At 39.7% G+C, this 27,548-nt stretch overlaps 1 protein-coding gene and 1 non-coding gene across 2 annotated transcripts in view; one reads left to right on the plus strand and one right to left on the minus strand.

The window, feature by feature from the left end:
- Positions 1-2,054: 2,054 nt before the first annotated feature.
- Positions 2,055-2,117, plus strand: LOC138388928 (U7 small nuclear RNA). Its single transcript, XR_011234383.1, has one exon. It is a non-coding gene; the product is annotated as a U7 small nuclear RNA (small nuclear RNA).
- A 7,263-nt stretch (positions 2,118-9,380) lies between these two features.
- EIF4E3 (eukaryotic translation initiation factor 4E family member 3) overlaps positions 9,381-27,548 on the minus strand; it is a 39,045-nt gene continuing 20,877 nt past the window's right edge. Inside the window, exons 3-7 of the mRNA XM_069473809.1 lie at positions 23,707-23,801; positions 22,080-22,140; positions 19,387-19,453; positions 15,838-15,993; positions 9,381-11,164 (exon numbers count right to left, since the gene is read on the minus strand). Of these exons, the coding sequence (XP_069329910.1) occupies positions 11,118-11,164; positions 15,838-15,993; positions 19,387-19,453; positions 22,080-22,140; positions 23,707-23,801 (426 nt within the window). The 3' untranslated portion in view covers positions 9,381-11,117. The remainder of the gene's footprint in view (positions 11,165-15,837; positions 15,994-19,386; positions 19,454-22,079; positions 22,141-23,706; positions 23,802-27,548) is intronic.

The following is a 27,548-nucleotide window of genomic DNA, read 5'->3' on the forward strand; positions in this document are numbered from 1 at the left end:
TTTTAAAACAATAAGGAGATTAGTGAAAACAGCTTTAGAAATTTAAGGATATTTTGACTTAAAAAAAAAAAAACCTGCTTATGACAACGTCCAAACATTCCTTCATTCAAACGTGCATTGAGTTCATACTATGTGCCAAGTATGGGCAACTCAAAGATGTACATGATATACTTCCTGTCTTTCTTATGGTATAGTAGTTCAGTTTTAATGATATTTATCAATACACTAAATTGTGAGCTCCATGAAGTAGAGATGGTATCTTGTTTTTGTATCCCTAGTGCCTAACACATCCTAGTTGTTCAGTAAATACTCGCGGGAATGAGTCAATATTGTAAACGGTCTATGTCTTAGCTCCACTAATGCCCATCAACTTCCCTTTAAGGTATCCAGGATTAAAATAATACCCATGTAATACAGAGAACTCTGGGAGCTTCTCACAATTGTCTTTCAGTGGCAAGTTGAAGAGTCTGCAACCCACACCATGGACAATATGAGACTTATACTTCAGTAAGCATTTGTTCAGCCTGGAAAAACGTTTTCATCAATTGAACTTCCTTTTTCTATTCCTGGGTAATGATGGCAATAATGTTCTTAGAAAATAATTATTTGGAAAGTTCATTCAGGTTGTAAGTTCGTTCCTGGCAAATGGACTCAGAAGTCAAGTACACAGAAATCGAGTAAAGAGGGCAGATTTGTTTTTCCCAATATGGAATGGTGAAGTAGAAAGATGGTAAACAAGCAGGTAGGAGGCTAGTGGGTTTGGCCAGAGTGTTGCCTGCCACCAAAGACTTGCACGACCTCAAACAAGTTAAGCTGGACCAATACCTCAAGAATAAAGTGAGAATGTTTCCTTGGATCAGTTCATTCTCTTTACTGTATGGATGAATGGATACAGCCAGCCAATGGAAGTACCACTCACTAACTCTCCACCATATGCAAAGTTGTGAGCTGTGTGCTTCATAGGTAATTTGCTCTGAAGAAGTTCTGCCTTCCCTTCCCGAAGAGAAGGAAACTGGGACTCAAAGAAGTTAAGTAACTTGCCCAACGTACAAGCTCATAGGATTTCAACCAATAAAGAAAATTCCAAACTAAGCTCTTTACATTATGCCAGTTTGCTTTCTTTCTGATTGTTCACATTCAGAACAATCAGAAGTTGGGCATCCCAGATAGGTCCAATCCAGAAAGAATTCCACAGTCTTCCTGTAGCTTGAAATAGCAAAACCACCAAAATTTTTACCAAGACACCTAACATACTCTGGTCAAGAAACCAAATTCCATCTTCTCTGCTCTTCTCCTTTCCAATTTCTGGTAGAAGCATTTGCAAACAAAAATAGTGAAAGGTCACCAGTAAGAAGTAGAAGAGGGATTTTGCATGATCCATCTGTGCTGGGATAATCCGGAATTGGCCGTGAATATGTTTAAGGGCCTACACACTACACTAGTAATTCTTTTTCACCTGCCATCCACACCACTTAAATGTGTTATTCTTGTACATTCTTTGGAGAAGAGTGTTAGTCATGTGTATCTGCAGATTGGGCACTCAATAAGTGAGACAGAAAAGCAAGCTTCAAATATAAATTTTTTAATTCCCTGTTAAAACCTTGAGAAAATAGGCATGTGGATGGTGTGTCCTAGCTGTACACTGGTTTCAAGACAAATCTGCTCACGTGGAACTGATGCAAAGAGGCAGTTTAGAAAATATGTATTTTTTTCCACACAAGGTATGGAATGAAGGAAAGATCATTGACCTTAAGCGAATTCATTATACTTTCTGGGTCATTTCTTCATCTGTAAAATGAAAACTTTGAACTAGGCCAGCAATTTTCCCATCTTTTTCTTAAAGCTTTAAATCCTCTTCTTTATAAATGAACTCCCATAAGGAATCTCAAAATTCTTGTACATTGGAATCTTCAACTTCCATCAAGGCAGCCTAGCAGTAGAACAAGCTGGAGTGGCAGTACCTTAGATGTATTTTGGCTCTTCAGTTGACAAACTGCGTGACCATGGGCAAATTATTTCACCTCTCTAAACATCTACATACAGAAAATGGGAACAAGTGTTACAACTCTTTTAGAATTTGTCTAGCAGGTTTTTCTGGTTTTCATTGGAAGACCCCCTTGGGGTGGGGAAAGCAAATGGTGACAATGATAGTATCTGCTTCATAGGATTTGGGGAAGAAGTAAACTAATTAATATATATGCTTAGATGGCATGGAATTCCACACGTTAGCTATTATTATTGCTACGAACAGAGCCACACACTACAGCAAAAGCATGTCAAACTCTGCCTAATCACGATGTCATTTTGCATTTACCATTTTAAAGAACTTAAAATTTTTCTGAACCAACATTCATAAAAAGAGATGCTTTATGTAAAATGATGTTTATCACTTGTGATAAAACCAGAGAGAAATGCAAGGAAGTGCCTCCTGTAGGTCAGGATAACGGTTATTTTATTATCCTGGGGAGGGAGGGGACATGAAAGGGGGATCCTGGGCTGGCTGGAAAAGATCTATTTCTTGACCTGCTATTATGAGTGTTCTCAATTCACTAAGTTACACCTTTGTTTTCTGTACCTTTCTTTTATTTTACAAATAAAAGGTTTTAAGAAAATGATGTTTCATACAGCAAAATCAGTGAGTATACATATTATGTTTACTGGCTGCTGAAGTGTTAAAATTTTGCCATGCAATGCATATCAGCATGGGTGTATTGTTCTATTACACTTTTTTTTTTTGAAACAGAGTTTTGCTATGTCACCCCAGGTAGAGTGCCATGGGATCATCACAGCTCACTGCAACCTCCAACTCCTGGGCTCAAGCAATCCTCCTGCCTCAGCCTCCCGAGTAGCTGGGACTACAGGTGTGCACAATGACACCCAGCTCATTTTTCTATTCTTAGTAGAGATGGGGGTCTCGGTCTTGCTCAGGCTGGTCTCAAAATCCTAAGCTCAAGCAATCCTCTTGCCTCGGCCTCCCAGAGTGCTGTTTTATTACACATTTTAAAATACTTTCAAAAATATATTTTACCATGAGAACTTTGTTTGCAGTCTCTAAAAGTATTTCTGTAGAACCAACCTCCTAGGGAATGCTCTTTGAAAGCTGATGGACCTCTGGTAAAATTTTATTTGAGTCCATGATGTTTGTTTTTAAAAAAGATACATTCTGAAAACCAAAGTCTTGTCCTTTATAACTAGGCTATCTTCATGAAACACCAATTATTTTGCCCTAAAAATGGAACATGGCTTTAGTGTTTAACCTTCATTTCCATCATCCTTCCTCAGTAAGAGTGAATCACAAAACCCAAATGTTTCCAAAGACCTGAAACCTTCCTCTAGCTCCATGCTTTATGGAATCTTACATGTGCAAAAAACAAATGATTTAAGTTTCCTGAGTTAAAGAGGAAATTGGGGAGTAAGAGCTTGTCCACATCTTTAATGCTGAGAGGAGCACACACATTTAGCCCTGCCATCTGTACAAATGGTATGAGAGTTCAACATGCTTATGATTATAAGGACTTATGATTTATGCTTGCTGGTTAAATATGCTTATGATTTAAACTTATTTTCTCTGGCAAGAAATGAGCTAGTCAGCACCATAGCCTAGCCAGATGATGGGAAATAGAAACATATTTCAGTGATATATATTTTAACTTGCTGAGCCTTGTACATGCTACTGTTTTCTTTTCTTCCTATAACAAAAGACCTATCATGCTGTAGGATTCCAGAGATTTTTAACACATTCATTAGTGAAAAGCAGTTAAAAGTTCTTTAATAGCACTTATTGCATGAAAGGAATCACTTGGAAAGAAAAGGTATGCATGGTCTTGGCCTCCAAAAAACTGTGTTAGGTGAGAAGGCAGAGAGGAACCTATGCTAATAAAACAACCAAGAACACATTCCAGAAAGTGCATCAACAACTACTAGATGATAAAGTACACTTAGAATGCATGGTGGCAGTAATCAGACTCAACTATGAGAAGGAGATATTATGAAATTTTAAAGCCTTCAGAGTGTTTTTGCCCTGCCCCTCAAAGATTTCATTAAACCCGCTGTGTTAAATTAATCGGGCATCACACACAGAATCTTGAATTGCTTGCTGCTACAGTGAGAGATAGGAAAGTCTGCAAATGAATGGAAGAAATAAGAGGTTGTTGGTATTTTTTGTTTGTTTTTAAAGAGACCTAATAGCCATAAAGGAAGAGTAAATTCACTTTACTTGGCTAAATGGGGAACAAGTGAATCTCATGGGCAAATTGCAGCACAAAAGAGAAACAAGAGTAATTGACTTATTCTAAAATGAAATCATTCTTTGTGGAGGGTAAAGAGAAAGAATTAAAATAAGGAAAATGTATTTTCTGAGAAATCAAAATGAACTCTATTACCAAATGTGTTCAATAGGAAAGTGTAAAAATAGAAATAGTTGCTTCCCAGCAGAGTACCACAGACAACCTACTAAGTGTCAGGCACCATGCTAGGAGCTTTGCACACATTAAAGCCGTTGGACAGAAATTTCTAATATGTGCTGGAATAAACAGGGTTATGTTAATCACCACAAACACTCTTGGAACCTAATTAAGATCAAGCAATGTGGTTGATAAAATTGCATAAAATTTTATGCGTGGGGGAGGAAAATGACGTTTCTATACTATAAGAACCCAAATACAGGGTGAGAATTAGTGGCAACAGATGAGAAAAGATCTCAAAATAAAGTTCTACAAACTAATAACACTTAAACACCGTGAATTTATAACCCAAAAAAGGAAGAAGCACAAATTCATAGTAATATAATCCCAAATTAGCAAATCGCAAGCACTTTTGCATGGATAGTCTGTCTAAACACTTGCACTGAACACACAAATCGTCGCATTTTCAAGTAAGAAAAGTACAGTCCAGTCTTACCTTATTGCTGCAAAAGGCTGGAATAAAAATTACGGACTTATAGAAGCAACTTTCACATGTATCCGAACATCAAACACAACACACAATATAAAATCAAAAATAACTAGAACAGAAAAGTTTTCAGTCTGACCTTAAAAATACTGAGCAAATCACTAGATGAAGCCAGATCAAAAGGAAGGGCATTACACCAGCTTGTAGCCAGATGTGAAAGGGTCCCCAACTGCACAGGGCACAGATGGTATAAAATAGGGGGATGGGGGGCACAAACAGATCCAAAACATAAGGCAAATAAACCTGGTTCAACTTACACAGGTAAGACCGGTCTAAAAAAATGAATAACTTTGAATGCAACTGATAAGATTTTAAATTTGGGACAAATGGTGCTGGATGTCTCAAGCTACAGTGTGCTCACTAGTTAAAATTTTAAAATTCTTTTGTGTAATAATTTAAATGCAATTAAATTCTCCATGAAGATACATTCAAAGTGATGGTAACTTGTTATTAAACAAATACTGAGAAGATAGTGTCAAAACTTTTTTTCAGAAAACATATAATGATTGTAAGCCACATGACCTGATTAAGGTCTGAGAAATTTGGGGAGAATTTAGTGTATGCCTACAAAGTTAATGGCTCTATTTGAAAACAGAAACCCTATAAGTTTATTAAAATGTTCAAAGTCCTTTAATATTTTCCATTAATCATGCAATGCAAAGTGCTAAAACTAAAATGTTCACATTTTGAAGCCTTCATTAAAAGTTGTTCCTTTGTAGGTAAAAAGATGAGAGGTACCATTGATTTTCTACCGAAAACTCAGAAACATTCCTATCTACTTCATGCTTACTTCTATAATGCAAAGTTGACAGTTTAATAAATCCCAAGTAAACACTTGTTCCAAAATGAAAGTTCAAGAAAAACTCTCTGACTTCAATATTAGAAGTTAAAATTTTCATAAAGAAATCTTGCACTTCATCGAACGAGTCGATAACTGTTTCAGGCAGCAACTAAAACAAAAACATTTAACACAGATTCCTTCAACCTCATGATTCCTAAAGGACACGAGAGCATAGAATATCCAAAGGCTATTTTATTGGATATTCTAATAAGGTACATTCGACACACACATATACAATGAGACTCTAAATTTCAGTAGCAATGATGAACAAAAAAATATTGACTTCACAATGACTTTTGCTTATCATTCACATGGTTTGGGGAATACTTATTGGATTTTTTTTGACACTTCTAGCATTCAAGAATCCCTCCAGTTTAGTAACAGCTTTGCTAAGCTACGTTTAGAAAGTGACAATTAATTTTAGTGGAAATTCATTCCCAGTCTACTTTGATAGTCATTTGAACAGTTTTGCGTTATTTTACATGCAATTTTATAGCTCTATAACGTTCATTTAATCTTGTTCAATGATGCTGAACCCCAGATGCCATAAGACATTATAGAAAAGTAGTTACTGCACATATGGAGTAACTACTTTTTCTGAACATTAATTTCTTTTCTCTTAACAGGCTGAAATCGTATTTAGAAAAGAGAAAAGCTACCACTCTGTATTAAAGGCTTTATGTTATGAACTTCCAGAGATGGGCTCCTGTGAGTGCTGTGGTCCCAGCCATAATGTTCTTATTTACGAGCATTATGTGCTGAAGTCTTGGTAATAATGGCTTTCTCCATCTACCCTTCATAAGACTGTTGGTATTAGACATTCGAATCAGGTCACCTGAGAGAGCTTAGGGATGTGGGCTTTCCTCATTTGTCATATGTGGGGATTGGATAAAATCATGGGTTCTCAAAGAGAGGTCTGAGGACCAGCAGCATGAGAATCACTGGGGCTCTTGCTAAAAAATGCAGTTATCTAGTCCTCCCAGAGCTCCAGGGCTGGGGTTGAGAAATCTGCATAGTGAGTAAGCAACTGAGTGATTCTTCTGCACTGGTAGATGATCTCAAAGGTCCCTTCCACTCTAAAATTCTAACAGTCCCTGCATTTTCTTTTAACAATGGAGTCATGTCTCTCGAACACCAGATGGTGACTTTTGGCCTCAGTGGGTTAACCTAAGTAAGAAGTGTTCTTAGCTTTTGATGCATATGTAAAAATGACAGAAAACAAAACCAGAACAATAGAGCCAGATGTGTAGGAATCTATTTGGGATTTTTTTCCTTCTTGGGAGAAGTCGAGGGGGAACCCACTCCAATTGCTATATAGGAGCACAAGTTCAAATGGACCTTTCATAGCACCTCAGTCCCTATCTTCTTCCCTTTCATCCTCCGGCTCCTCCCAGCTGTTAAATAATTACACAGGCTTTCAAACTCTTGAGTAATTTTAATTGATCTCAATGCATTCTTTTAAAGAAATAAACAATATACAGGCAGTCCTCTACTTTCATTTGTAATGAGTGAAATCTTACAGAAACATACAATATAGGGAAGGGCATGGTAGACTCACATTTTTAAAGGGGAATTCCAAATTCAGAAAGCTAAGAAAAAAAAAAAGAAATCAAACCCTAATTTTCTCTCTGTGGGCACAATATTTGATGACATATTTCCCATATTTCCTGCGTGTTAGTTATTTTATTCTTTCTCTTCTTCACAAGTGCTTATAGGGCCAATGAGAGCCTAAGATTTGAGATTTTTTTTTTTAAGCTTATCTGGAAGATTCTGTGTTTGACAAATTTTTATGAGGTGCATGAAACTAAATGTTGTATGTCGCTAAGTATCATTTTTACATTTTCTAGTCAAATTTTGATAAAAGCGTAAGAGCAAAATGCAGTAGGGTCTGAAAATAATTCCACAAACATAGCTGGATAAATTCTGCTGCTGAGCCAGAACCGTCGGCTGGAAGGCAGCGCCACCATGCGATCGTTCCGAGTGCTGCCAGTGTTGTGTGAGTGCGAAAGTTGGCATCCTCTAAGAGTTGAGCATTGACAGCAAAGGCCCACCTGTCACAGTAAGGTTGCTTTCAAACCCCAAACCCTAGGGCCACTTCAGGCACTCAGAGTTCGAGGGAGAGAATGAGGAACTGTCTACTAAGAGGATGTCTGATTATGTAGTCATGTTAGTGGCCAGAACGGATCAGATTTTAGTGCTTGATCAGGGTAACTTGTTGGGGAGGTGAGGCTGGCAGACTTTGAGTGTTCCCCGTTTCAGGAAGCCCACAAGGGGATTGCAGACTTCAGTGCCCAGCCCTGTGGCCTGCGAGCCCTATGTCTTTCACCAGGGACAAGTTCGGTGGAGACTCAGTTGGTGGGTTGTATGTTACGTCTACTGGACCTAATTATATCTAAAGTTCCTATCAGCTATAAAGTCTTGTGACTGTGTGTGGTGTAAACATGAGCTACATCCAAGAAGAGGAGTGAGAAGGTTAGAGTCAACTTCATCTTCAAAGGCGACTAGAGTACCGTCGATCTACTAGCAACGTTATATTAAACGAACATGTTTGCTGTCAACTATACCCTCATGTGAGAAATATGGAAAAGTTGAGGCAAAAGAGGAAATCTTAAAACTGAGTAAGTCAGCACTTCAGAAAGGGCTTACAAAAGACGATTGAAATATAGACAAGGTACGTTAAGTGGGTACAATTCCTCCTTATTTAATGGGCATAACTTTCCCAATGTGAGCAAGGGCCTGTGATATGACAATCTAGGGACTAATGGGAGGAGGAGCAGCACATTAGTTTCAATCAGATTTCCTGGCTCCGTATCACACACCCTAAGGAATTACACAGACGAGAAAGCGAGCTCTTTGGTTTCCGTGTGGCTCTTTGCGGCGAGCACAAGGCTGCACCCGCAAGGACTTGGCCGAAAAGACCAGGATTCTGCTGGAAGCTCACGCTTTCCCCGGCACGGGCCACGATGGGTAAATGGCCCTAACACCGAAGTCACATGCCCCACAAAATATTTCCTTCTATCTCACAAGAGTATTAGCTTCTTTAATCTAAGAAGGTAATGAAAGGTTTTTAAACTGATTAAATCAGCTTAGTTCGTACAAAGTCTATTATGACTAAATATTCAATTAAAACAATTTCCAAAGCAAAATCTGACAAAATCCTCTCTTAAAGTAATTTAGATGATAGGTTTTTAACATTAGGCAAATTAAATCCTTCTCACGGCTGGTATTTTCCAAAGGGTCAGAAATAGTTGCAGAAGTTCACTGGGACAAAAATCTACCTTGTGTGGTAGTCATGTTCCGTGATCATAAACAATAGAAACTAGAAAGCATTAATGTGAGCCTAACATTCCTATTTATTTTATTTTATTTTTACTTCAATGGCTACATACATGCAAAAGTTGAACATGTCATCACAAATGCTTTAAATAAGATTCAAAAAATAAAAATACCTCAAAATCCATTTACTTATGGAAATATATATGACAATTATAGTGAAGTCAATTATATCCTTTTTTTCTAATCTATCAGAAAAATACTTATCTTATAAAAAAGAATTTTAATTCATGTCCAGAGTTTTTTTTAAAAAAATCCTTCAGGAATAATTTTAAAACAAGATGAATGTTAGTACAACGTTTAGAGAAACAAGTCCCAGGCTTTTGCTAAATGAGTCTGATATCTTTATACCTCATTTTGAAATCACTGAAGAAACTCAAGTTTAGAAAAGAGCATTTTTTTAAAACTATGATGATGATGAGTATGGTTGATATGGCTAGTAAAGCAAGTAAAGGGCACAACTTTGATAAAAAGATACTGTTGAAAGTTCTTTAAAACGTTTCAGTGGAGAATTTTATTTACAAACACACGTTGGAGGCTAAAAGTAGCCCCACCACCTTCTGCTGGTCAGCACTGCAAGAGGAGTTAAAAATCCTGGGTGCAATGAAAATTCTGAGTGCAGCGCCCTTTTGAAAAATGTAAAAGCACGCACTAGCTCTCGTGACTCCAAAAACAAGCCATCCTGAGGAGGCCTCTGCAAATGGCCCTGCCCTTTAGCAGGCAAAAACAGCCAGAGGCTTGGCAAAGGCAAGAGAGGGAGATCGGCACATTCTGAGGGAGTCTCAATGTTCCAGAGGGTGGCCCTGTCTTTTCAGTAAAATCAGTATTTCTTTGGTAGTATAATACAATACATAGCAACGATTCCAATAATGAATATGAACAGAATGCACTCAAAGTTCAACGTTGTGAATGTTCATATTCATCCTGGAAATGAGATTTAACATCCTGCTCCCAAATGAACAGGGGCAGAGAAAGCTGCCCAGGTTGGAGGATGGTCGATTATTAGAAATGACACACAACGTGAGCAGGAAAAGGGGATCATGTAACAAAATGTGTTAGAATTGATTTGGAAAGCCCTAAGTGGGTAAACACACCCAAACTTTGGAAGAAGCTTAATTCAAACAATTAAAATATCACCTCCTCTTTGAATCAGAGATATCAGGTTTCCTACTGGGAGAAATCCCTTGCTACTGCTCTAAGCCTTTCATTGAAAAGGCCAGATTGAAATTCTGGTTAGAAATATTTCCACAGAGGATCCAAACACCTAGGGTTTGATTTATATCCTGATACTGAACTGTGATTACAGTGTTCATGTTAGGCAACCCAACTATTTTTTTTTCCCCTTTATCAACAAAATTTTTGTTATTACCTAACCAAAAAAAAAAAGTTTTAAAAAGGAAAAATAAAAGATGTGTGTGCTGTCAGTGCAAAATCAGATTAAGTATGGTTTTTCTTTTCCCTGGGACAGAAAAAAACAATGCCCAGCTCATGGTACATAGGAATGTGTCACAACAAATAATCAGAAGACAGGTTTCACCAAGCTAGTATTCCTCCCTGTACAGTGTGGTTTTCAAAAGCAGTATTGTCATGATTATGCATATTCTCATTAACTAGGTACAGCAGAGCTACTTAAAGGGAAACCAATTTCTTGTGCCTCAATGAAAGGGGAGTGTAGAAAACAATAATTAGACTGAATAAGGAATTTTAAAGGGCAAAAAAAAAAAATTCAGAGTGAAAAGAACGGAGAATTTAGAAAGCCAAAAAAAAAAAAAATTTTTTTTTTTAAAGCAAATAATGTGACGGTAGAAACCCACACAATCTCCCCCCACCCCACCTGCCACTTTGAGTCCTAATTGCCCAATCTGCAAGGACAGAAACCCACTCTAAATTGACCAGCATCGGGCTTCGGCATGTCTTCTCTTCACTCTCCCTCCTGTTAAGACCGTTTCCAAAACCAATCAGCAAAGGACAAAGAATTCTTTACAGAGTGCAATTAGTGTTTTCCACGTCCACCTTCAAAAGCATGATGCTCTTCATGGGCTAAAGGACAGAAAAAAACAAAAAAGAAAAAAAGGAAAGAAAACTTTAAGCAAAGGATGGGCCAACCCTCCTCTAGGCATCTCATTCAGCTTCCCCAAATGTTGGCAAGAACTCAAACACCTTTTTTGCCAGTAACTGTTAGCTAAGGCGTGCATTTCCTGAGAAACGTAATAATGAAAATTAAAACAAGGAATAAACAAGCAATGGGCATGCTGCCTGTTTCTTCTTGCTGTGCCTGAGAGGATGAGTCATCCCAACAAGCTGATGAAGAGAGTATGTTGGGCTGCAAGCAATTGCTGCAGGGGAGACTGTGCCCCACAAAATGCACGGGGAGCGGGGACACCTGGCATTCCCCAAGACAGAGCCACTCATGAGCCTATCTTTAAAAAAATAAAATAAAACAAAAATAAAGCAAAGCAAAGAACCACACCAGGGTGATAGCAATTATGTTACTTTCCCTCCCCACCTCTCAACACTCTCTGTGGGAAATGGAGTTTCATAAAGTTGATGGGTCTTTTATTTTTCCCAATCATGTTTCCCTCCTCCCCCCAGTGGATTTTCAGTTGTATTGTCTGGTTCACAAAATTACTAATTAGGAACTCTAGAATTGAAAAAAACAATTATGCTACCAAAAATTATTTTTAAAGACTTCACATTTTTTAAAGCGGAAGGTGGGAATCGGAGACCTGTGAAATACATAGCATTTCCTCCAAGGCAAAAGGCCGAGGTTGAGAATCCACTTGCTGGACATGGTTAACCATCACCATGATGCAGCGTTTGATCAAGGCAGGGGCAATGCAGGATCCCTGGGTACTTTGTCACTCTGCACTCTACCTCCACCAGCAGTGAAAGGTCCCCTAGGAAGGCACAGATGGGCTGGCCTATATCACCTTTTAAGCCCCTCCCAATTCTCTGTTTTTAATGTGGTCAGGGGTGGGGTGGGACTGTTTTCCCTTCAAGATCATCTTGGATGCTCACCCCAACCTGCTCATGGCCTGTGTGAAACACGTGGGAGACACACTTCACAGCTCCCAGGGTTACCTCCAGTTGGCCAAATTCCTAAGGGTGGCCAGAAATCTGAACTCATTTAATGGAACTTTTCTGACAGCTATAATTTCATATATTTTTCGTATGTGTGTATGTGTGTGTGTGTATGTGTGTGTGTGTGTATGTATGTGTGTTCTTTTTAAGAAAGATGTTTAGAGCAGACACCAAAGAAAACATGGTTTGGTCTGCAGTGAAATACACTGTGCTTCAGGGTCAAGTGGAGGAGCTGCAGAACAACGGTGATATTGGTCTCCAAACTGTAAATCCGGAGATACGGACCATCCAAAGATTTTTATTACTTCTAGAGTGTGAGGGACAGTCTGCGGTGGTCATTGTTGAAACACTGTGATGTTGGTGAGTTAAGGAGACAGCAAAACAGAACACGGGCAGGTCGGAGGGTCCAGAGAGCAGAGGGCATGCTGTCAGCCTCAGGGCAGCTGGCCCCGGTGGAAAGGGAATAGAACTGCTCTAAGCCAGGAGTTGGCAAACTTTTTCTAGAAAGGGGAAGAGAATAAATATCTTAGTTTTCGCAGGCCTGACAGTCTCTGTCCCGACTCTTAACTCTGCTGTTGTAGGACTAAAGCAGGTATCGACACTAGGGACCCAAATGGGCATCACTATATGCCAATAAAACTTTATTTATGGACACTGAAGTTTGATATTCATATAATCTTCATGGGTCACAAAATACATTCTTTTGCTTTTTTTTTCCAACCATTGAAAAGTGGAAAAACCACTCTCAGATGCGTGGGTGGGGTGGGGTGGGACAAGGACAGGGCAGATTTGCCCCCAGGTTTTTTGGTTTGCCAACCCCTGTTCTAAACAAGCCTCATGTCGGAAAAGACCTTCGTCATTCAGCTGCTTTGAAGAACTTTACAGAAATGGGGACTGGGGGTGGGGGGCAGGTTGTCTCTGCACATTGTGAGTTTCTCAAAGGAACAATCTATATCCAAATCATATGTAAATTATCTACAGTCTAACCCTCATGCCCCGTCTGGAGGCTGTAACTGAATATGCTTGGGTTCATTCTATGTGGAGAATCTACAGTCACCTAACTTCTGTAAACTGTGCCTACTTCCACCTATTGACAAGGCAGAGTAAGAGCATGAATTGGCCATTTCTAACCTAGCTCACCTGCGTCAGTTCGTCATGCTACAAATAAGATTTCTGCCCAAATCTCAGTTTTCCAAATCACTTTTGCAGCAAGTGGTGTATAACCCTGCTGAGTAAAGGACTGCCTGCTTTCTATAAAATAAAGAGAATTGCTTGTTTTTTTTTCAAATTCAAATTTTTATTTGAATAAGCTTTGAGTTTCGAAATGTTAATTTATGCCATTAAAATATGGACTTTTGCTGAGACCCATAGCCAGTTCTCTATTACTCACAAACTCTACAATGGCCTCTACCTTTCGGGTGTCTGTTCAGCTTGATTCAACGGGCCAAGTTGCAACTTTGTTTCCCCTAGTTGGGCTGTTTCCTTCCACAGCCATCACAACAGCTAAGCAGTGAATCGGCCTGCCCCTGGTCAGTGATTATCACCACGGCCCTAAAGAACTAGCCTGGCCACTCCGTGGCCTCATTATCTACTCATACTCTTCTATTGTGGTGAGCCTGCTGCTAACCAACAGGGTATGTGGAGATCTAATCATAGAATTTTGAAGTGGAAGGAACCTTGGAGATCATCTAAGACCAACCTCCTTGAATCTCGTTTGAGAAAGCAAAAGGATGGGAAGTGGTGACCTGTTCACAAAGGTCACACTCTCGAAGTGGATCAAAATCCAAAGTGCCTGACTTAATGATTCCAAATTGCTTATCTCCTCTTTTGAGTCAAGTATGCAGCTGGTTCAAAAGTGGTGAAGAATGTTTTAGCCTCATTCATAAATGGCAGCGAAACACACTTCCTTCTGCAGTGTTTCTGCTAGTTATTCTTGTGGAGCAGAAAAAAAGAGAAAACCCTGGTGATCTGTCAATTAAATATCTGGGGTGAAAATATAATTAATGTATCCTTAAAGGATAAAAAATACCATCAAAAACATGTGATTTTCACACTGCACAGCCAACAGGCAACTTCTGCAGTGCCGTCTTTCTGCCTCTTTTATTTAAACTTTCATATAAAATTCAGAATATCTGCAAAACTTCTGAATATCTGCAGGGCCAGATCAATCCCACTGCTTAAAACTTAAAATCATTTGGTCTGTAATTGTATGATTCCTTACAGGGAGGCTTTAGTTTTAATATTCTCTGTCATATTAGAACAATCGCAAAATGAGATTTGATTTTTTAAAAATCCTTTTTGGCAAGGAGTTGGAAAAAAATGAAACAATAATGAAATGTATTTCAGCAATTCTAAGATGCGCTCCTCACCACCACCACACACAGATTTGAAGTTCTCTGGTATCAATGATGTGGCATAGTTTAATTGGGAGCCTTTTGTTTTTTTCTTGATGATACTAAATAATGGAGTACCTTATCATCAAGGGCATCTTAGATTCAGTGATGTTTAATTTTTTTTTTTTTTTTTGAGACAGAGTCTCACTCTGTTGCCCAGGCTAGAGTGAGTGCCGTGGCATCAGCCTAGCTCACAGCAACCTCAAACTCCTGAGCTCAAGCAATCCTCCTGTCTCAGCCTCCCGAGTAGCTGGGACTACAGGCATGCGCCACCATGCCCAGCTAATTTTTTTCTATATATATTTTTAGCTGTCCATATAATTTCTTTCTATTTTTAGTAGAGATGGGGTCTCGCTCTTGCTCAGGCTGGTCTCGAACTCCTGAGCTCAAACGATCCGCCCACCTCGGCCTCCCAGAGTGCTAGGATTACAGGCGTGAGCCACCGCGCCCGGCCAGATTCAGTGATGTTTAAAAAATGGGTTATCGACTCCAGGAAGAGTTTGGGATATAGGAAATTTATCAGACATGTGTAGGGCTGTCAATCCTTTTCTCTAACTCACTGTTAAAAAGTGTAACCTGCAGTTTGATCTACCAAACATTGGTTTAATAGCACTAAGATGTTTTCATTATGAAAAAGATGACTTTTTCAAAAGAGCACACAAAAGCAATGAACATGAATCATGATGGAAACAATGGGTCCACACACCTATTCATGCTGTTAACATTTTGCCACTGTGCGTGAATTCTTTCAGTCCTGTGTCACAGTCAACCGTAATGAGGAAATATTAGCATTTCAGTAGAACATTCAATCATGCCTGTGCTCAGAATGCACTTCTTCTACAAATACAGATGTTATACATTATAAATTCCTGTTTACGAAGGGATGATTGAATATCTACCTACCAGCTCATATAATGACATTTTTGTTATTGTTCTTTCCAATAGAAAGTAATTTTTTCTGAGGATTATGAATTTAAGTCCAGGTTTAAATTTTTGAAATAACAAATACAATATGTATTTCCCTTTTCTGATCCATGCAGTTAGGCAAGAATAAAATCTCATTTTAATTTCTGAGACTAAACTTGTTTTTTTTTTAAACATTTAAATGTACTTTGTTGAATTCTTCTGAATTATTGAATTTCAAGTGATTCTGCCTTCACCTCATTTGCAACACAGTTTCTATCTTTAAAAGTATGATAGAATAAGCTAGAAAGTAGTAACTGGAAATGAAGCACTTACGTTTATAAAATACTGCTTTAAAAGTTATGTGGGGCAGAAGTTCATAGATCTTTTCTAAAACAGTTGCTTCACCGACTAAGGAGGCATTTACATTCCAGACTTGGACGACATCTTCTCGGTCCCGAACACTGACACTAACTCCTATGACTTCGTCATCTGGGGGGAAGACAGAAAAAAAGAAATGAATGATAATTTTCAATTCAGTCTGATTGATCCTAAGAATCTAATCATTTTATCTGAAAGTTATAGATAAGATGGGAAAAAGAAGGTGGCACAAGAGAATTTGTAAGAAATCACTGTTTCTACGGGCATCATTGGAAAAAAGCAAGTTAGTGTACAAAAGCTGTAGCAGTCACATCACATTTACCCAGGGACTTAGATAAACAAAGTGTTCCAGCCAAATGCATTTTCCAGATAAGTAATTTACCCTTTTTAAAGTTACCAAAGCTTTCTGACTATTTCTTACTCTGTTTTGATGAGATTTCTTTTTTAAATGGGTTGCATAATTCCCTGCCCTCTGAAAGCCAAGTGAACTGAAATGAACTTTTCCTCGATGCCTTGCTGTCTTTGTTAAAGAAGAGCAAGAATTTCTCCTGACTTCCTGCCAGGCTTTCAGCGACCTTGAGGTGGTTAGTGCTATCTGCCCCAGCACTAACCGGACCCAGACTGTGCAGCCTACGTTGCTCATCTGCTTTTTGTGGTTTGTCTGTCTGCTCCTTGCCTACGAATCCTTCCTGCTCTCTGATGCATCCCTGTAGCAATCCCCCTCTGGTTCTGGGCATTATTCCGCGGGCCAGAGAACCAATGACTACCTGTTATCGCTGTATAGAGTGTAAGTATCTTCTGAGTATGGCTCTGTGATTCTAAGTACTATACGTCAGTGAATGGACATTCATTTACCTACATTGATTAATGTAGGCCTTTAAAAAAAATGAAATTCCATATTCGGGGCTGCCTTGTAGACAGTTGAGCATAGTGGCTGGATAGTAAGTATACTATTACATACTCCCTTGCAGCCACTTTGTTTACGCTAATTTGTAGCCAAATGATAGCAGTACACACTCCTGGTTTTCTGTGCTCCTGACACAGTAATGAAATAAGGCCAGCTTTTTGCACTTGCACACTTAGCAGCAATAAGTCATACTCAAAAGATAAGCATTATCAGAATTTGGAACTTTTGCTTTAATTAATATTTTTTGCTTAATTTGCTAACTTCTATAAATCTAAATATGCATGCGATCAGTTTTTCTGATTGTCTTCTGGAGGTTAAAACATTTTACTATTAGGATATTGTTTAAATGAGAACACACCCAATTTACTAAAGGAAGTCATCTTCAGTACAATAATTCCTTTCTTTCCTCCTCCATTCTTCCCTTCCCTTTTTCCTCTCTGCCTTCTTTGCTTTTTAAATGAATTTGGCCCTGGCTAAATGTGTATGACTTGACACTGAATGACTCCATTTATATAAATGTGCAAAAACAGGCAAAATTAGCCTATGGTGTCAAAAGTTAGCTTGGTGGCCACCTTTGAATGAAGGGAAGATGAGGGGGGATTCTGGGGGGCTGGTAAAGTCCTGCTCTTCTATCTGCATGCTAGCTACAGGGGTATGCTTACTTTGTGAGTATTTATCAAAGTGTGTACTTTTCTGTATATATGTCACATTCAAACAAAAAGTCTCCCCCCAAAAATAGTACCTAATTATGGCTATCCACAGAAACTTATTATCCCATCAAGAAAAGAGTTTTTAGGTACAAGTTTCTTATTTTTAAATTTATGCTTTAAGAATAGTCTTGCTAGAGCTCAATGCTTTATTCCATGTGAAAATAAAATCATCAAATAAAGAGGGAAGCTTTGCCGTTTATCACTTTCAAGAATGGTTGCGAAGTCAGTAAATCGGCCTTTTGGGGAAATAGTCGCATTTCCCAGTCTTTGGGTATTGCCTGTTTCTACGCTATTGGTGACGGGGTGATGTAATTGATGGGTGCTGAATACGCTGAACTGTCAATATCTCAGTTTGGCTTGCCTTTTGGTAACTGAGGCATACTGACTAGCACAGCACTTTCAACAGCATGGTAAAAGGCTGCACCTGTATGCAAAGGCAAATCCATCAGCGAATATGCAATATTCATAAGTAGAATCAACCAGCAAAACCTCGATTATTTTAGGTTACTGGCAGCATAAGACATTAGAGTTAGGAGGAGCCGCTGTCTAAAGATGATGGAAGTGAGCCCAGAGAGATCAGCTGACTCGCTTAAAGTGGCAGAGCTAGTTAACAGAAGAGCTTATGATTAATACTTAAAGGTGGTCTCGTTTCCTAATTCAACCACAGAACAACTTGTATTCTTTACTCAACACTGGCTATTTATTATTACTTAGACTATTTTCCCTGGCTCTGGAAACAGGAATAATTCATACAGAAGATTTCTTCTCCCAAGGGTTTATATATTTATAATTATACACAAGATGCATTTTTGGCTTATATTATCAAGTCGCTAACTACTCCCTATTAAAACAGAAGAAATATGTATTTTTAAGATAATTTTATCTTCACACAGGCTTTGTCTTAAGTGACTAGAAAGTGGTGTAAGAAGTAAGCAAAATAAAAGTAGGATTATTAAAACTGCTAGTGAGATGGATTTGAAACTTGCCATGGGACTGGTAAGGCCTACAGGGGCTCTCAAAGACAGCACCGTCTAAGGAGTCTGAAAGCCAATTGATCAATATCATTAGCTAAAAAAAAAAAACAACAGAAAAAAACCAAAAAAATAAGCAAAACTTAACCGAAAGCTGAAGAGGAAAAATATTATCCTAATATTACCTCAGAAGCATTCAGAAGGAACTACCTAAGAAGAAAACAAGACTTTAAACAGGCAATTACATTCTCCTCTTTGAGTGGTTTCATCGGAAGCACTAAGCAAAACAAAAAGTACTCACAGAGGCTCTCGGAAATGCACCCAGCATTTGAAAATGGTCTCCAAAGGAAAGTCCTGAAGACCTTATGTTTCATCCTCCACCGTGGGATCACGGGTAATGACACTGAGCAGCCCTGACTACCCGCCACGGTCCTCTTTGAGCAGGGGACCAAGCGGAGAACAAAGGCAGAAGGAAGGGACCGAGAGGGACAGGAGGGACGAAGGGATCGTGCCTGCCCAGCTCCCAGCTTCACTAGACACCAAAGGCACTCTCCGCCTTTGGAAGTGTTGGAACAGATAAACGAAACCTACTACAAATTGTGTCAAGAGCCCAACTGATGTCAAATTTTTCTTTTCTTTCTACCTATTTACTTTGGACAGATGGTTGCAGATACTATTAAGTTGAGCTATGAGGGGGAAAAATATATATGCATATATACATACAAATGTAATATACACATATGTAAATTTACATATGTACATAGACACACGTATCTAACACTAAACACCACGAACACATCAAAAAAAAAAAAAATCTGAGCAGCTTCATAGTTACAAAACAAACAAACTTCCGCAAGAAACAAGCAGGAGCCAAGCACGCACGAGGCATGACGAGCGGAGCTGTGGGCTTCTTTACCTGCTGCGGCACAATCTGTGAACTGTTCCCCGATAGTTGCTAACAACAACTCTTTCCAAACTGTGGACTGATGTGGGGAAAGAATAAGAAAACAAAAACAAAACAAAACACATATATATTTTTAGACAATTATCTTCAGGAGCCAGACAAGTTACATCTTCTTCAACTTCACATGCACTTTCTGTGCCCATACTTGGGGCCCACAGACATCTCCAAATCATGGGTGTAAACGTTTACAAGGGTGGCATATATTGCACTGGTTTACAAATAAACTCACACAGATACAAGGGATCCAAAGTCTTACGAAAGCCAGTCTTTAGCAAAACCGCTGGTGAAATTCAGAAGAGCAGGGAAAAATGCGTTCAAAGGACTTAAAATTTTTCAATTTTTTTGCCTCTCACCAATTCAAAATGTATAAATTGATTATATATATTTATATATAAAGTGAATGCTATTAGCAAAATCCTTCTCTTCAAAACCCTTCTTTTTCTTTTTTCTTTTCTTTCTTTTTTTATAGCTTATAAAGTATTTCAAAGGTTACACAAGTGAAGAACACGTGAGGAAATTTCTTGTTTACTTAATACTAGAGACTTGGAAAATTCCATTCACCTGAGGCAGATTGTTTATGCTGGGTGATAGAACTTTGTGCATGAATGTATGCAGTTTCCCTGGAAGAATCAATACATGTTCTGGGCTACCTCCAACCAACGCTGGAGTTCCTTCTACTCAAGATTTACTAAAGCCATCCAATAGACAGCCAGAATCCACTCATAGGTTACTGGAGGCTTAAAAGGTCCTCCAGTTATTCCCTTTGAAAAGTTCTTGGTCCCATTTATCCTCCTTGCCATGGTCCACAGGTTCCAAAGTCTCCCCAAATGGATTGGAACCCTGAGAGGCTGTTGATTATCTGTGACTCAAGTACATTATCAGCTTCTCTGAGCTTCAGTTTCTTTAGGTGAACAAGAAATGGTAACAGGGCTGACCTCCCTCGGTTGCCAAGACTATGAAATTAGTCAATGAACACGTTCAAAGTGCTCAATGAAAGGGCTCAACATTTAAGATCCACCCCATAAATAGCTACGTATTTGCTGTAGGTCAGGTGCTCAAAACACATTAACTATTATAATATAGTAATAGTGCTTATTGTTATGTTCTCCTGAGCTTAAGCAGCCTAGCTGAATTTTTAACCAAGGCCAGGGCAGTTAAGTAGGGAACTGAAATGTGACCTCTCACCTTCAAGGAGGTTTTTCTCTTCTATTTCCTAGACCCTCCCTTCTGGCCTCCGGGTCTACTAGCCTTCTATCTAGAAATCATCGTTTCCGTTTTCCATCTGTCCAACCACAGTTCTTTATGCTGTTAACGATGAAGTTAAGAGTGGGAGGAAGTTATGGGTAAGGAGACCTAACTCTCCTTCTTTAAATTCAGACAAGGTTGACCCACAAGGCTCGCTCTGGTTGATGATTAAGAGTAGGCTGCACTGCTTGGGATGAGGGCACTTGTACGGACTTCAAAGCATGACTATTTGTGACCGAATGTGGCGAAGTGAGCTAACAAGGAGAGAAAGGACAAAACCGCCTTTCTGCCACTTTTCAATGAATGTTGACATCATGATTGCTTCTACTCGAGTTCAAAGTCTAGTATGAGTAAACAAAGAACATGAAAAGGCAAAAAGCATTCTTAGTGAAATTAAAAAAAAAAAAAAAACCCTTACATTTTCTCATTCTCTGATATTCTCTGCTCTCTCTCTTTTTTAGAGGGGGTGAGCGGAGGGACTTCATATGCCTTGCTCGGTTTGTTATTTGCTCCCCTGGTATTTTTTATTGTGTATGCCAAGTAACAGTCAAATCTTGGAGCTACACATCCTGACTAATAGTTTGCGCCTTTGACAAATAAATCTGGTCATATCTTTAGGTATGTGCTTATAGGGAAATGACTCCAGCTCAAACATATGGGTCCCTGGAGACATTTCAATTCTTTGAGCTTATCCACATGAAAGAAACCATGAAGAGGTGAGAATAGGTAGCATTTCCTCTTCGTCCATTTTCAAAGAAGATTTTTGGTTTCCCAGGGCTTAAATGATTTTAATGTTCATGTTTCTTTGCAGTCACTATGATGAATTAAAGCTCACTCCTGGGAAATCTGGCCACTGCAAACCAGCATCCCACCAGGTCATCACACCAACCAGGTTCTCATCAGCTCCAGAAGGAGGCTGGGAATCATGGCTCATGAAACCCTAAAGAATGGCGAGATGCAAACCTCCCCCTTCCCCACACCATGGTCATTCTCAGAATTGCCATTGTTCCCCAGAGGAGGAGGGATGAGACTTTGCTGGGAAGGATCCCACCTGCTACTGCGTAAAACCAACTTCCACGTGTTAGTCATGGCTGGCAAGGCAATGATTTCCAAAAAGATAATCAATCAGCCTTTCTGTAAAGTTTGCAGGCGTTGACTCGTACAGACTGCATGATGCAATCACACGATTACACCATTTCTATAGGGAAGCACAAGTATACATTTTCAAGGTGACAGTGTAGGGCAGGAAATCACCAAGTCTGAATAGTATTTCTCACCCCCAGGCATGTCTGGAGACTGCCAGGTAGGTAGGCTGTATGAAAAGCACCAAATGCCCATCACAGGAGTCCACAACAATCCCAAGCTTAGCCAGATCTGGAAAAGGGTCAGAAGAAACCTACCGTGCTGTCCTTGGGAACTTTCATCTTCCATACGCCACCCTTTGCATTACTCTCCTCTTCCCTGGATCAAAGACCAACATTTAAGGTTATACTCAAGGATTAAGAGGTTCTACGTACGTTTAGATTAAGTATTTCAACGTAAAAACAGAAACGATTAGGCATTTTTCAATAAACTCTCCCCTAGTCCTTTTATTGGAAACAGAAGCAGATGAAAGAAAAAGGAAAGGGTCAGGGCCAGGGAGGGAAGAAAGTGGAATTCAGCAGCTACCCGGGCAGGGTGGGGGGTGAGGCACAAGTCCTCATCCTCAAGGAGGGGGTGTTGAGAGGCTCCCTCAGCTCTCTGGGGAGGGACAATTGATACAACTGTTTCACGTGTGAAAAGGCCTTTACATTGCAGTATCACATTCATGACAGGGTCTCGTTTGATTCTCATAGCAATCTTGTGTCATAGGCCTAATAAGTGTCCCTGTGGTGGACATCTGCTGTGTTCTCCTCTTCAATATCTGGTCCCTCTCTGGTAGGAGCACCTCAACTTGCCCCTAAGGAACCACCTGTCCCCTACTCTTACGTCAGACCCACTCAGATAGGGTCGCTTCCACCACCCAGCTGCAGAGATGAGCTTATGACCCAGGCCTGCTATGAGAATATTGCCCCTTTCTTGTCTCTGGGACCCCAGTGAGGGCTAGTGAATGCTGACATCGATAAACTTGCAAGGGGTAAGACTGGAGCTGATGAAGGCCATTTTGCTACCAAAAAAGAGAGAAAATAATTAAACCTAAAATTAGTCCTGAAAATTAAACCAATGCAGAAGGAAATAAAGCACATCTGATGGAGAGCGCCAGACTCTTGATAACATCTGAGCACCCAGATCTGCTGGAAATCCCAGTGAACTTCTCAGTTACAGTTTCAAAAAAAATCCATTTTTTGGCCGGGCCGCGGTGGCTCACGCCTGTAATCCTAGCACTCTGGGAGGCCGAGGCGGGTGGATTGCTCGAGGTCAGGAGTTCAAGACCAGCCTGAGCAAGAGTGAGACCCTATCTTTACTAAAAATAGAAAGAAATTATCTGGCCAACTAGAAATATAGATAGAAAAAATTAGCCGGGTATGGTGGCGCATGCCTGTAGCCCCAGCTACTCGGGAGGCTGACGCAGGAGGATTGCTTAAGCCCAGGAGTTTGAGGTTGCTGTGAGCTAGGCTGATGCCATGGCACTCACTCTAGCCCGGGCAACAGAGTGAGACTCTGTCTCAAAAAAAACAAAACAAAACAAACAAACAAAAAATCCATTTTTTGCTCAAATTAGGTTTCTGTCATTTGCTAGTGAATGAGCTGAGATACATTACCATTTTATTAATGAGTAAATAGAAAGGTGGAATGACATAGGGTTTATTACTAACTGGGACTCCAGTCTGGGCAAACCAACGTACCGTCCACCACTCTCATCACTACACCAAGCTATTAAAGAAGGAGAACACTAGACCACTCCCCCCTAGACCCCGGGCCATGATCAGTATCACAGACTATCCTCGGGGTCCATGTGACAGACACGTCTCAGAGGATATGATCTTTTACGAGGTTCACAACAATTTCCCTCCCACCTTGACCTCAAGTTACACATTAGACACTTACCAAAGTGGTCGCCTCTCTCCTCTCATTAAATGATAACTACATCTCAAAGGCAGGCTAGTCACTGGAGGGATATTATTGTACACACTCCAGAATATCTTTAAAAAGAAAAACACTTTGTTTAATATAGACAGTATTGATTTACTATGTTGCTAATTATAAAATTAATGCATTAAAGAAAAAATATGATACTCATTAATTTTTATCCATTCAAAATAGACTTTTTTCTCAGTATCACTTCTAACTTTCTGCTAGAAAACGTAATATAACATTAAAGAATGTCCTTTGCTGAGCTGGGTGTGTGCCTGTAGTCCCAGCTACTTAGGAGGCTGAGACAGGAGGATTGCCTGAGCCCAGGAGTTCAAGGTTGTAATGCACAATGGTTGTACCTGTGAATAGCCACTGCACTTCAGCTTGGGCAACATAGCAAGCCCCGGTCTCAAAAAAAAAAAAAAAAGAAAGAAAGAAAAAGAAAAAAGTTCCTTGGTGTTAGCCAAGTTCTTTGTTTCAGGAAGCTATGGTTAGTAAGCAAACATTTTTATGTAACATGTGTACACAGAAAGCTGGAAAGGATCTTGCTAATGATTTTTCTGACAGGTAGATGGTATTTAATAAAGCCTTCAGGACTGAATATATGCAATGAATCATATTTCCTTATAACAGACTCTGTCTTGTCTCTAAGCCTGGAAGGAGTCTGGGATGCTCTGGCTTGCGGGCAGAGGTAAAGGAAGGGGCAAAGAGGAACCACCTTAGGCACTCTGTCTGCCTTCCTTTCCTCTCCTGGAAGGAGCAGGGGACAGCTCAGCTGCTGAAGCAATGAGCTTCCCATGATTCAGGGTGTATCTGCATATTTGTGTCTTCCTAAAATTCATATGTTGAAACCCTAACCCCTACTGGGATGAGATTAGCAGGTGAGGAATCTGGGAGGTAATTAGGTCATGAGGGTAGGGCCACCATGACAGGATTAGTGTCCTCATAAGAAGAGGGAGAAAGTTAACCCTCTCTTCATCACATCAGGATATAAGGAGAAGGTGGCCGTCTGTTAACCAGGAAGAGAGCCCTCACCAGAACCTGCTCATGCTGGCTCCCTGGTCTTGGACTTCCAGCCTCCAGAACTGTGAGAAGCAAAGGGTTGCTGTATAAGCGGCCCAGTTTATGGTATTCTGCTATAGTAGCCTGAACTAAGACACAGGGTAACTGGTAAACAGAAATAGATTATATAAAAATAATAAAGTAAGGCCGGGCGCGGTGGCTCACGCCTGTAATCCTAGCACTCTGGGAGGCCGAGGTGGGCGGATCGTTTGAGCTCAGGAGTTCGAGACCAGCCTGAGCAAGAGCGAGACCCCATCTCTACTAAAAAAATAGAAAGAAATTATATGGACAGCTAAAAATATATATAGAAAAAAAAATTAGCCGGGCATGGTGGTGCATGCCTGTAGTCCCAGCTACTCGGGAGGCTGAGACAGGAGGATCGCTTGAGCTCAGGAGTTTGAGGTTGCTGTGAGCTAGGCTGACGCCACGGCACTCACTCTAGCCTGGGCAACAGAGTGAGACTCTGTCTCAAAAAAAAAAAAAAAAAAAAAAAAAAAAAAAATAATAAAGTAATAGTAATGAAAACAGTAATGGTACCATCAAGTGATATTGAGCTATTCTGTGTTCTAGGCTTTCTTCTGTGAACTTTTACATGATTATGTAATTTATCCTAATGACAACCTTATGAGGAGAAATGATTACTATCCTTATTTTATGGATAAGGAAACCAAGGCAGAGATTAACCTGCTTGAGAATCACTCTTTGGTATGACCATTAGGATCAGGATGAAGATAGAGGCTATGAAGAAGAAAACACACCCTGGTTTGTTTGGAATGGGTTGTAGAATGACTATGCTATGAATTATAGGCATTGAATTATTACACAAACAAGAAATATCATTCTGTGTGGTGAGGTAAGTAAAGGGTGATTACCTGGGTCTCCTAGTGGGTCTGAAGAAAAAGTAACAGAGCAATTAGAAAAATGAATCCTAGGGCCTCATGAATTGAGTCACATGGGTGGAATGAATTTTATCTATGTTAATGATACTCCTGATGGGTTGTTCAAAACTGTTTTGTGTTAAAAAAATAAAATAAAGCTGAATTAATTGCAAAGGTGGCAGTGATGAACCATAAGATAAAACTGAAGGCAAAAAACTCCCTGATGGTAGATTTGTTAATTGAGAATCTACCTTGCCTCCCTTCTACTAAAATGGTGCTAGTGCAGGTAGCAGCTGAAAGTAGATTTGTAATAACCGTAGCTCCTCAAACAAGATATCTGTCCTTTTGAAGCCACCTATCTTATAAGTGCTTTGCTCTTTGTGCAAATAATATTACACCAATATTCTCGTCTCTGTTTGAGGTATGAGTGTGAATACATAGAGCTGTAATTTGAACCCAGGCAAATGGATTCCAAAATCCCTGTTCTTAACCACTCATCTATTTTCTTTGATGCTCTTGCTACATGTTTTAGGCATATATTTCTCCAATCTTGGAAGCCATAGGCCAGATCAAGGAGCCACAGAAAGAGGGACACCTGTTGAAGATGTTTTCCCACCAGTAAGATGCCCTGAGCTCCACTGAGTCTGGTGGTTGTCTTAACTCCAGCTTGAGACCCCTGCTATGATGTGGCAATGACCTCTGTAGAATTTATGGACAAAATGATGCCAAAATGAAGACCCCTGACTAAGGTAAAACCAATAGGACTTCGGTTCTGGCAAACTTCAAGTCTCTTAAAAGGCATCCCAAAACAAAGTTTCTCCCCCCATACCCCTGCCAAAGTTCCCAAATCCTGACTTTTTACCTAGTACTTGAAGCACCTTGAAAAAAATACAAAATGCTTCTTCCACTCCAAAGAGAAGAAAAACACTCTTAGGATTGTAGCTTTAGAAGCTTCCCTTGAAAGCAAAAACAGACAACTGATTTTGTTTGTCTTGGCAAATCTGACAGGAAGAGACTACGGCCCAAGAAGATAAAATGATAGACTAACTCTGACTTAACATATTTATTAAGGCATATATTTGCACATTTGTGCATGAACACAAAATGGCAGCAAAATATCCAGTGACATCATTGAAAAGAGTCCCATTTAAAAAGTATAGGGCATTAAATCAGTCCATTTCCTTGTTGCAAACCTCATCCAATACGTAGTGTACGTGTTAAGTATGTCTGATCATGAAATAGCTGGTGGAAGGGCTCTAGCATCACTCATCTCCCTAGACCCTCCTCCTCTCCTATGGAAGTGAAAGGGTGTTACCGTAGAAACTTGATGATTCACGATCATACTCTCTCTCACATATTTTTAATCACTGAAACACCTAAATTTTACTACAGATAAAAACTTGCAAATAGATTTGAAAAGCCATTAGGCTTATAATTAATTTAATCTGGCTTGCAAATAGAGGATTGCAATAAAAGTAAAATGAAGCACAATGTTTATTAATGATGGTTGAGTGCTCTTTTCAAAAGCCTAACCACCACCCAATGGCGAGGAGAGGTATTATACAAAAGTTGGGCATCATTCATTCAGTCAACATTTGTGACCGCCAGGTGCAGGGCACTGTGACAAATCCTTGGGGAACTGAGCTGAATGTGGGAGGGTCAGCCTTTGACCAGAGGAACCCACTCCTTGGTTGGTAAGTTCTCAAGCATCGGTCTGGCACCTCTCCTTGAGGAACTGAGGCAGGGCAGACACTTGTCCAATGGAGTCTAACACCCAGATTTAAGACCTAGGTCTGCAGGATAATCTTCACAGGCCAAGTAGCTCTTGACACCCAAGTTGCCTCCTCTGCAGAAGGAGTAGGATATAGCTATTTT

Source organism: Eulemur rufifrons, chromosome 7 (genome assembly GCF_041146395.1).
Source record: "Eulemur rufifrons isolate Redbay chromosome 7, OSU_ERuf_1, whole genome shotgun sequence".
Lineage (NCBI taxonomy): Eukaryota > Metazoa > Chordata > Mammalia > Primates > Lemuridae > Eulemur > Eulemur rufifrons.